Source organism: Stegostoma tigrinum, chromosome 11 (genome assembly GCF_030684315.1).
Source record: "Stegostoma tigrinum isolate sSteTig4 chromosome 11, sSteTig4.hap1, whole genome shotgun sequence".
Classification (NCBI taxonomy): Eukaryota; Metazoa; Chordata; class Chondrichthyes; order Orectolobiformes; family Stegostomatidae; genus Stegostoma; species Stegostoma tigrinum.
Genome location: NC_081364.1, coordinates 65,086,988 through 65,098,288, shown reverse-complemented (window position 1 = coordinate 65,098,288; position 11,301 = coordinate 65,086,988). Strand labels below are relative to the sequence as shown.

The following is an 11,301-nucleotide window of genomic DNA, read 5'->3' as shown; positions in this document are numbered from 1 at the left end:
GTGTGTGCGTGTGTGTCTGTGTGTGTATGACTGTGTGTGTTTGTGAGTGTGTGTGTGTATTTGTGAGTACAAGTCTGTAAGTGTGTTTGTGTGTGTGTCTGTGATTTTGTGAGTGTGTGTGCTTGTGAGTGTGTGCGTTTGTGTGTGTGAATATTTGTGTGTGTGTGTTTGTGAGTATGAGTGTTTGTGAGAATGTGTGTGTGGGTGTGCGTGAGTGTGAGTGATTGTGTGTGTGTATATGAGTGTGTGAGTGTGTATGAGTGTGTGCGTCAGTGTGCGCGTTTGAGTGCATGTGAGTGTGTGTGTCTGTGTAAATATGTATCAGTGTGTGTGAGAGAGAGTGAGCACCTTTGTGTGTGTGTGTATCTGTGTTTGTGCATATGTGTGTGTTTGTGTGTGTGTCTGTCTGTGTGTGTGTGTGTGAGAGAGAGAGTGTGAGTATGTGTGTGTGTGTGCATGTGATTGTGTGTGTGATTGTGAGTGTGAGTGTGTGATTGTGCGTGAGATTGTGTGCATGTGTGTTTGTGTGAGTGTGTGTTTGTAAGTGTGAGTATTTGTGTGTGTGAGTGTGCATGAGTGTATGAGTGTGTGTGAGTGTATGAGTGTGTGTGAATCTTTGTGTGTGTGTGAATGTGTGTGACTGTGTGTGAGTGTGCATGAGAGTGTGTGAGTATGCTTGTGATTGTGTGTGATTGAGCGTATGATAGTGCATGAGTGTATGTGTGTGAGTGTGTGTGTGTGTTAGCGTGTGTAATTTGCATGAGTGTGCATGTCTGAGTGTGCTTGTGTGTGCAAGTGTGAGTCTCTGTATGTTTGTGACAATGACTGTTTGTGAGTGTGTGTGTTTGTGTGTATGTGTGTGTGTGTTTGTGTGCATGTGTGTATGTGTGTGTCTGTGTAAGTATGTGTGTATGTGAGAGACAGAGCAAGTGCGCCTTTGTATCTTTGTGTGTGCGTCTCTCTGTCTGTGTGTCTGACTCTGTGTGTGTGAGATTGCGTGTGACTGTGTGAGAGTGTGCATCAGTGTGAATGTGTGTGTGAGTGCGCGAGTGTGCATGAGTCTGTGTGTGTGCGTGAGTGTGTGAGTATGCATGAGAGTGTGTATGTATGTGTGTGAGTGTGCATTAGTGGGTGTGAGAATGCATGAGTGTGTGTGTGTGCACGCATTAACTGTGTGACTGTACATGAGTGTGTGTGTGTGCACGATTGTGGGTGTGATTGTGTGTGAGTCTGTGTGTGTGCGTACGTGTGTGTGTGTGTGTGTGTGCATGTGTGTGAGTATATGAGAGTTTGGGTGTGTGTATATATGTGTATGTGTGTGTGCGTATGTCTGTGCCTGTGTGTTTCTATAAGTATCTGTGTGTGTGTGTGTGTATGTAGGTGTGTGAGTGAGAGAGAGTGTGCCTTTGGTGTCTGTGTATGTTTGTGTGTGTTTGTATTTGTGTGTGTGTGCGTATGTCTGTGCCTGTGTGTTTCTATAAGTATCTGTGAGTGTGTGTGTGTGTGTGCATTTGTGTGTGTGTGTGTATGTAGGTGAGAGAGGGAGAGAGTGTGCCTTTGTGTCTGTGTGTGTGCCTTTCTCTGCCTGTGTGTCTGACTCTGTGTGTGTGTGAGATTGTGTATGACTGTGTGCGAGTGTGCATCAGTGTGCGTGCGCATGATTGTGCGTGACTGTGTGCGTGTGAGCGTGTGAGTGTGCATGAGTCTGTGTGTGAGTGTGCATGAGTGTGTGTATGTGTGTGTGAGTGTGCGAGGGAGTGTGACTGTGCGATTGACTTGCATGAGTGTGCTTGAGTGTGATTGTGTGTGTGTATGTGTGAATGTGCATGTGTATCTGTGTGTTTGTGAGAGTGTGTGTGCACGCGCATGTGTGTGTACATGTGTGTAATTGTGTGTGTGTGAGAGTGTGTGTGACTGTGCATTAGTGTGTGTGAGTGTGCATGAGTTTGTGTGAGTGTGCATGATTGTGTGTGTGTGTGTGTGCGAGTGTATGTATGTGAGTGTTTGTGAATGTGTGTGTGTCTGTGTGTGTGAGCGATAGCATGTGTGAGTGTGTGCATGTGTGTCTGTGTGTGTATGGCTGTGTGTGTTTGTGAGTGTGTGTGTGTATTTGTGAGTACAAGTCTGTATGTGTGTTTGTGTGTGTGTCTGTGATTTTGTGAGTGTGTGTGCTTGTGAGTGTGCGCGTTTGTGTGTGTGAATATTTGTGTGTGTGTGTTTGTGAGTATGAGTGTTTGTGAGAATGTGTGTGTGGGTGTGTGTGAGTGTGAGTGATTGTGTGTGTGTATATGAGTGTGTGAGTGTGTATGAGTGTGTGCATGAGTGTGTGCATGTGAGTGTGTGTGTCTGTGTAAATATGTATCAGTGTGTGTGAGAGAGAGTGAGCACCTTTGTGTGTGTGTGTATCTGTGTTTGTGCATATGTGTGTGTTTGTGTGTCTGTCTGTGTGTGTGTGTGTGTGTGTGTGTGTGTGTGTGTGAGAGAGAGAGTGTGTATGTGTGTGTGTGTGTGCATGTGATTGTGTGTGTGATTGTGAGTGTGAGTGTGTGATTGTGTGCATGTGTGTTTGTGTGTGTTTGTAAGTGTGAGTATTTGTGTGTGTGAGTGTGCATGTGTGTGAGAGTGTGCATGTGTGTGTGAGTGTATGAGTGTGTGTGAGTGTATGAGTGTGTGTGAATCTTTGTGTGTGTGTGAATGTGTGTGACTGTGTGTGTGCATGAGAGTGTGTGAGTGTGCTTGTGATTGTGTGTGATTGAGCGTATGATAGTGCATGAGTGTATGTGTGTGAATGTGTGTGTGTGTTAGCGTTTGTAAGTTGCATGAGTGTGCATGTCTGAGTGTGCTTGTGTGTGCAAGTGTGTGTCTCTGTATGTTTGTGACAATGAGTGTTTGTGAGTGTGTGTGTTTGTGTGTGTGTGTGAGTTTGTCTGTGAGTGTATGAGTTTGTGTGTGTCTGTGCGTATGTGTGTGTGTGTTTGTGCGCATGTGTGTATGTGTGTGTCTGTGTAAGTATGTGTGTATGTGAGAGAGAGAGAGAGTGCGCCTTTGTGTCTGTGTGTGTGCGTCTCTCTGTCTGTGTGTCTGACTGTGTGTGTGAGATTGCGTGTGACTGTGTGAGAGTGTGCATCAGTGTGCATGTGTGTGTGAGTGCGCGAGTGTGCATGAGTCTGTGTGTGCGTGAGTGTGTGAGTGTGCATGACCGTGTGTATGTATGTGTGTGAGTGTGCATCAGTGGGTGTGAGAATGCATGAGTGTGTGTGTGTGCACGCATTAGCTGTGTGACTGTACATGAGTGTGTGTGTGTGTTTGAGTGTGATTGTGTGTTGTGCATGATTGTGTGTGTGATTGTGTGTAAGTGTGTGTGTGTGTGTGTGTGCGTATGTGAGGGTGTGTGTGTGTGAGTATATGAGTTTGGGTGTGTGTCTATGTGTATATATGTGTATATGTGTGTGCGTATGTCTGTGCCTGTGTGTTTCTATAAGTATCTGTGTGTGTGTGTGTGTGTATGTAGGCGTGTGAGTGAGAGAGAGAGTGTGCCTTTGGTGTGTGTGTGTGTGTTTGTCTGTGTGTTTGTATTTGTGTGTGTGTGCGTATGTCTGTGCCTGTGTGTTTCTATAAGTATCTGTATGCGTGTGTGTGTGTGTGTGTGTGTGTGTGTGTGTATGTGTGTGTATGTAGGTGTGTGAATGAGAGAGAGAGTGTGCCTTTGTGTGTGTGTGTGTGTGTGTGTGTGTGCGTGTTTGTCTGTGTGTGTTTGTATTTGTGTGTGTGTGTGTGTTTATGAGTGTATGTGTTTGTGTGTGTGTAGGAAAGAGAGTGTTTATGTATCTGTGTGTGTGCTCACTTGTGTGTGGGAGTGCACGCGTGTGTGTGAATGTCTGTGTGGGTGTGCATGTGTGTGAGTCTGAGTGTGAGTGTGTGTGACTGTGTGAGAGTGAGTGTATGTGTGTGTTTGTGAGAGTGAGTATTTTTGTGTGTGTGTGCATGTGTATATGTGAGTGAATGAGTGTGTGTGAGTCTGTGTTTTTGTATGTGTCTGTGCGTGTGTGAGAGAGAGTGTGTGCTTTTGTGTGTGTTTCTGTGTATGTGTGGCTGCCTGTGTGTGTATTTTTGTGTGTATGTGTGTACGTGTGTGTGTGTGTGTGTGTGTGAGGGTGTGAGTGTGCATGTGTGTGAGTCTGAGTGGGAATGTGTGTAAGTGTGTGTCCATGAGTGTATGTGCGTGTGTGTGTCTGTGTATTTGAGTGTGTGTGTTTGCATGTGTGTGTTAGCACGTTTGAGTTTGCTTGAGTGTGTGTGTGTGCATGAGTGTGTGAGGGTGTGTGAGTGAGTGTGTGTGTGTCTGTGTGTTTGTGACTATGAGTGTTTGTCAGTTGTGTGCATGATTGTGTGTGCGAGTGTGTGTGTGTGCATGTGTGAGTGTATGTGAGTTTGTGTGTGTCTGTGCATGTGTGTGAGAGAGAGTGCGCTTTTGTGTGTTTTTCTGTGTATGTGTGCCTACCCGTGTGTATTTATGTGTGTGTGAGTGTGTGTGTGAGAGTGTGTGTGAGTATGAGTGTTTGCGAGTGTGTGTGTGTGTGTGTTTGTGAGAGTGTGTCTGTGTGTTTTTGAGTGTGTGTGAGCGTGAGTATTTGTGTGCATGAGTGTGCGTGTGTATGTATGAATGTATGAGTGTGCGTGTGAATGTGTGTGACTGTGTGTGTTTTAGCCTGTGTGAGAGTGCCTGTGTGAGTATATTTGAGTGTATGAGTGTGTGCGCGTGTGTCTCAGTGTTTGTGTGTCTCAGTGTTTGTGAGTGTCTGTGCATGGATGTCTGTGTGTGTATGAGTGACTGTACGTGAGTGTGTGTGTTTGTGTGTGAGTCTGTTTGTGTGTGAGTTAGCCTGTGTGAGTGTGCGTGTGCGTGTGTTTGTGTGTGTATGTGTCTCTGTGTGTTTGTGAGTATGAGTGTTTGTGAGAGTGTGTGTGTGAGTGTGTATGAGTGATTGTGTGTGTGTGTGAGTATGTTAGAGTGTGTGTGTGTGTGTGTGTGTGTGTGTGTGTGTGCATGTGTGAGTGTATGTGAGCTTGTGTGTGTCTTTGTGTTTGTATGTGTCTGTGCATGTGTGTGAGAGAGTGTGCTTTTGTGTGTGTGGCTGCCTGTGGTGTATTTTTGTGTGTATGTGTGTGTGTGAGGGTGTGAGTGTGCATGTGTGTGAGCCTGAGTGGGAATGTGTGTGTGTGTGCGTGTGTGTGAGTATGTGTGTGTGTGTGAGTATGTGTGTGTGTGGGTGGGCGAGTGCACGTGTGTGTGAGTGTGTATGTGTGTGAGTGTGTGTGTTTGTGAGTGTAAGTATTTGTGAGTGTGTGTGTGTGTGTATGTGTGAGTTTGTCTGTGTGAGTGTGTCTGTGTGCTGTGAATGTGTGTTTGTGTGTGTAGGAAAGAGTGTGTTTATGTATCTGTGTGTGTGAGAGAGAGAGTGAGTGTGTACGTGTGAGGGTGTGTGTGTGAGTATGTGAGTGTGCGTGTGTGAGTGTGTGTGAGTATGAGTGTTTATGAGTGTGTGTGCGTGTGAGTGTGTCTGTGTGTTTGTGAGAGTGTGTGTGTGTCTGTGTGTTTGTGAGAGTGTGTTTGTGAGTGTGAGTGTTTGTGAGACTGTGTGTGTGTGTGAGTTTATCTGTGTGAGTATGTCCGTGTGCTGGGAGTGTGTGTGTTTGTGTGAGAGAGAGAGAGAGTATGCTTTTGTGTGTGTTCCTGTGTGTGTGTGTGTCTGCCTGTGTGAGTGTATGTCAATGTGTGTGTGTGTATTTTTGTGTGTGTGCGTGTCTGTGTGTGTGTGAGTGAGTGTGTGGGTGAGTACACGTGTTCTTGTGTGTGTGTGAGGGTGTGAGTGTGAGTGAACATGTGTGTGAGTCTGAGTGTGTGTATGTGAGTGTGTGTGTGTGTGTGTGTTTGTGAGTATTAGTGTTTGTGTGAGTGTGTGTCTGTGTGTGTTTGCGAGTGTGAGTATTTGTGAGTGTGCGTATTTGTGAGTGTGTGTTTGTGAATATGTCTGTTTGTGAGTGTGAGTATTTGTGTGTGTGAGTGTGCATGTGTGTATGAATATATGAGTATGTATGAGTGTGTCTGACTATGTGTGTGATTGTGCGTGATTGTGTGTGTGTGTTTGTGTGTGCTTTAGCCTGTGTGAGTATGCCTGAGTGTGTGTGTGTGTCTGTGTGTTTGTGAGTATGGATGTTGGTGAGCGTGTGTGCATGAATGTGTGTGTGTGTGTGTCTGTGTGTGTGTGTGTGTGTGTGTGTGTGTGTGTGTCTCTGTGTGTGAGAGTCTGAGTGTGAGTATGTATCTGTGAGTTTGTGTGTGTGAGAGTGTGTGTGTATGTGTGTGAGTGTGTGATTGTGTGTGTTTGTGAGTATGAGTACTTGTGTGAGTGTGCCTGTGTGTTTGTGAGTTTGTGTTTGAGAGTGTGTGTGCTTGTGAGTGTGAGTATTTGTGAGTGTGTTTTTGAGTGTATTTGTGTGCGTGAGTGTGCATGTGTGTGTGAGAGCTTGTGTGTGTGATTGTGTGTACGCGTGTGTTAACGTGTTGTGAGTGTCTGTGTGTTTGTGAGTTTGAGTGTTTGTGAGAGTGTGTGTGCATGAATGTGGGTGTGAGTGTGTGCGTGTGTGTGTTTATGTGTGACTGTGTGTGCGTGTGTGTGATTGTGTGTGAGTGTGTGTGAATGTGTGAGTGTGCATGTACGCCAGTGTGTGTGTATGTGTGAATATATGTGAGTTTGTGTGTGTGCCTGTGTGTATGTGTGTGTGTGAGAGAGTGTGCTTTTGTGTGTGTTCCTGTGTGTGTGTGTCTGCCTGTGTGTGTATGTCAATGTGTGTGTGTATTTTTGTGTGTGTGCGTGTCTGTGTGTGTGTGAGTGAGTGTGTGTGTGAGTGCACGTGTTCTTGTGTGTGTGTGAGGGTGTGAGTGTGAGTGAACATGTGTGTGAGTCTGAGTGTGCATATATGTGTGTGTATGTGAGTGTGAGTGTGTGTGTGTTTGTGAGTATTAGTGTTTGTGTGAGTGTGTGTCTGTGTGTGTTTGTGAGTGTGAGTATTTGTGAGTGTGTGTATTTGTGAGTGTGTGTTTGTGAATGTGTCTGTGAGTGTGAGTATTTGTGTGTGCGAGTGTGCATGTGTGTATGAATATATGAGTATGTATGAGTGTGTGTGACTATGTGTGTGATTATGCGTGATTGTGTGTGAGTGTGTGTGTTTGTGTGTGCTTTAGCCTGCGTGAGTGTGCCTGAGTGTCTGTGTGTGTGTGAGTATGGGTGTTGGTGAACATGTGTGCATGAATGTGTGTGTGTGTCTGTGTGTCTCTGTGTGTGAGAGCCTGAGTGTGAGTATGTATCTGTGAGTTTGTGTGTGTGAGAGAGTGTGAGTGTGTGTATGTGTGTGAGTGTGTGTGTGTGTTTGTGCGTATGAGTACTTGTGTGAATGTGCCTGTGTGTTTGTGAGTGTGAGTATTTGTGTGCATATGTGTGTATGTGAATGTATGAGTGTGTGTGAATGTGTGAGAGTGTGCATCAGTGTGTGAGTGTGTATGTGTGTGTGTGTGTCTCTGTGTGTTTGTGAGTGTGAGTGTGTGTGCATGAATGTGTGCGTGTTTGTGTGTGTGCGTGTGTGAGTGTATGTGAGTTTGTGTGTGTGTATGTTTGTGTGTGTGTGTGTGTACATGTGTATGTGTATGTCTGTGTGTGTGCGTGAGAAAAAGTGTGCACCTTTGTGTGTGTGTGTGTGTGTGTGTGTGTGTGTGTGTGTGTGTGTGTATGTGTGTGTCTGCCTGTCTATCTGTTTGTCTGACTCTGTGTGTGTGTTAGCAGGTGTAAGTTTGCCTGAGTGTGCATGTGTGAGTGTGCTTGAGTGTACGAAGCCTGTGTCTCCACTTGGAGAATATTTAGCTCAATGCTGTCAGGTGGAGCACAATGCCATGGCAACACAAGACACACTGCCAATGGTGAATGGGGGTCTCTGTTGCAGCCTATGGGTGTGCTCCTTGTTGCCTAGATCTCGGACAGAATGAAGTAAACGTACAGGAGCTGAGATGTGTGTTTGGGAGTGGAGCCAGCGAGGTTAGAAGAAGAGTTTGTTTTCGACCCAAATTCGAAAGAAGTCGGCAACAATGAGGTGCTGTTGAAATGTGGTCAGCCAGTTTGCACACAGCCAGCTCCCTCGGACAGCACTCACCCAGCTCTAGCTGCAGGTTTTTGTTTCAGAGTGTTTCATAGTCAGAGAGCTGCACTGAGCACTCACTGGGAATTGCACTGGAGCACTCACTGGGAATTGCACTGGAAGACTCAGTGGGGATGACACTGGAGTGCTCAACAGGAAGGACACTGGAGCATTCGGTGGGACTGACGCTGGAGCTCTCAGTGGGAATGACATTTGAGTACTCAGTGGGAATGAAACTGCAGCTCTCAGTGGGAATTACACTAGAACACTGAGTAGGATTGACAATTAAATACTCAGTGGGAATGACACTGGACCACAGAGTGGGAATGACACTGAAGCACTGAGTGGGAATGACACTGAAGCACTGAGTGGGAATAACACTGGAACACTTCGTGGGAATGACTGTGGAGCAGTGCGTGGGAATGATACTGGAGCATTCAATGGGCACTGCACTGGAACAGTCCGTGGGAACTGCTTTGGAGTAGTCAGTGGGGATGACACTGGAACACTCAGTGGGACTGACGTTGGAGCATTCAATGGGAATGACACGAGAGTACACATTGGGAATTATACTGAACCACTCAGTGGGATTGACAATGGAGCACTAACTGGGAATGACACTGGAGCTCACAGTGAGAATGACACTGGAGTACTCAGTGGGAATGACACTCGTACAAGTCAGTAGGAATTATACTGGAACACTCCGTGTGAACTGCACTGGAAAACACAGTGTGAATGACACTGGAGCACTAAGCAGGAATAACATTGGAACACTCATTGGGAATTACACTGGACCACTCTGTGGGACTGACACTGGAACACTTCGTGGGAATGACACTGCAGCATTCAGCGGGACTTATACTGGCACATTCAGTAGGAATGACACTGGAACATTCAGTGGGAATGATACCGGGGCACTAAGTAGGAATGACAATAGAACACCCAGTGGGATTAACACCGGGGCACATAGTGGGAGTAACACTGGAACTAACAATGGGAATGACACTAGAGCACACAGTTGGAATGACACTGGAACACTGAGTAGGAATAATGTTGAAACACTCATTGGGAATTACACTGGAACACTTTGTGGGAATGACAATGGAACACTTTGTGGGAATGATAGTGGAACACTTTGTGGGAATGATAGCGGATCAGTGAGTGGGAATGACATTGGAGCATTCAATGGGATCTTCACTGGAACACTCATCAGGAATTACACTGGAACAGTCCGTGGAGCAGTCAGTCAGAATGACACTGGAACACTCATTGGGAATGACACTGGAAGTCTCAGTATGAATGAAACTGGAGCACTGAGTGGGAATGACACTGAAACATGAGTAGGAATAACATTGGAACACTCATTGGGAAATAGACTGGAACACTCTGTGGGACTGACACTGGAGCAGTGAATGGGATTGACAAGGAACACTTTGTGGGAATGGCACTGCAGCAGTGAGTGGGAATGATACCGGAGCATTCAGTGGGAACTGCACTGGAACACTTGTTGGGAATTACACTGGTACAGTCTGTGGGAACGGCGCTGGAGCAGTCAGTGGGAATGACACTGGAACACTCAGTGGGAATGATAGTGGAACACTCAGTGGGAATGACTCTGAAGCACTGAGTGGGAATGACATTGGAACAATCACTGGGAATTACACAACATCTGTGGGATTGACACCGGAACAGTCAGTGGGAATGAGACTGCAGCATTCAGTGGGAATTATACTGGCACAGTTGGATTGACAATGGAGCTCATAGTGGGAATGACACTCGAGCGCTCAATGGGAATGACACAGGATCACTAACTGGGAATGGGACTGGAACACTCATTGGGAATGACACAGAAGCACTGAGTGGGAATAACACTGGAACACTCATTGGAAATTACACTGGGACGCTCCGTGGGATTGACACTGAGCACTCAGTGGGATTGACAATGGAACACTTTGTGGGAATGGCACTGGAGCAATGAGTGGGAATGACACTGCAACACATAATGGCAATTACACTCAGCAGTCAGTGAGACTGATGCTGGAACTCTCAGTGGGAATGACATTGGAGTTACGAGTGGGAATGAAGCTTGAACAGTCAATGGGAATGACACTGCAGCACTCAGTGGGAATTATACTGGCACATTCAATGGGAATTATACTGGCACACTCAATGGGAATTATACTGGCACACTCAGTGGGAATTATACTGGCACACTCAATGGGGTTGACAATGGAATACTTCGTGTGAATGGCACTGGTGCAGTGAATGGGAATGACACTGCAGCATTCAATGGGAACTGCACTGGAACAGTACATGGGAACTGCACTGGAGCAGTCAGTGGGGATGACACTGGAACGCTCAGTGGGAATGATACTGGAACACTCAGTAGAGCTGCAGCTGGAGCACTCAATGGGAATGACACTGGAGTACTCAATGGGATTGACAATGGAACACTCAGTGGGAATAACATTGGAACACTCGTTGGAAATTCTACTGGAACACTCTGTGGGATTGACACTGGAACACTTCATGGGAATGATAATGGAGCAATGAATGGGAACTGCACTGGAAAACTCATTGGGAATGATAATGGAACAGTCCGTGGGAACTGCACTGGAGCAGTCAGTGGGAATTACACGCGAACACTCAGTGGGACTGACACTGGAGCTCTCAGAGGGAATGTCACTGGAGTACTCAGTGGGAATGAAACTGGAACAGCCAGTGGGAATGACACTGCAGCAGTCAGTGGGAATTATACTGGACCACTCAGTGGGACTGACAATGAAACAGTCAGTGGGAATGACACTGGAACACTCTGTGGGAGTAACACTGGAACACTCAGTGGAAATACACTGTAGCACTAAATGGGAATGAGACTGGAACACTCAGTGGGAATGACACTGGAACACTCAGTATGAATGACACTGGAGCAGTGAGTGGGAATGACACTGCAGCACTCAGTGGGATTGACAATGGATCACTTCGTGGGAATGATACTGGAGCATTCAGTGGGAACTGCACTGGAACACTCATTGGGAATTACACTGGAACAGTCCGTGGGAGCTGCACTGGAGCAGTCAATGTGAATGACACTGGAATGCTCAGTGGGAA

General features: G+C 46.3%; 1 protein-coding gene across 1 annotated transcript; it reads left to right on the top strand.

The window, feature by feature from the left end:
* Positions 1-8,804: 8,804 nt before the first annotated feature.
* Positions 8,805-11,048, top strand: LOC125460525 (putative per-hexamer repeat protein 5). The gene is made up of 3 exons (XM_059649620.1): positions 8,805-9,483; positions 9,719-9,881; positions 10,385-11,048. Exons 1-3 carry the CDS (start codon positions 8,805-8,807, stop codon positions 11,046-11,048), a joined length of 1,506 nt encoding a protein of 501 aa, XP_059505603.1.
* The last annotated feature ends 253 nt before the right edge of the window (positions 11,049-11,301 follow it).

What these genes read in the sequence shown, in the direction of transcription:
- LOC125460525 (XM_059649620.1), top strand. Translation starts at nt 8,805, where the DNA reads ATGACACTGGAGCTCACAGTGAGAATGACACTGGAGTACTCAGTGGGA. An exon ending in GAATGACACTGGAAGTCTCA is followed by an intron (nt 9,484 to 9,718) that starts GTATGAATGAAA and finishes ACACTGGTACAG; the next exon opens with TCTGTGGGAACGGCGCTGGA. An exon ending in GTGGGATTGACACCGGAACA is followed by an intron (nt 9,882 to 10,384) that starts GTCAGTGGGAAT and finishes TGGCACACTCAG; the next exon opens with TGGGAATTATACTGGCACAC.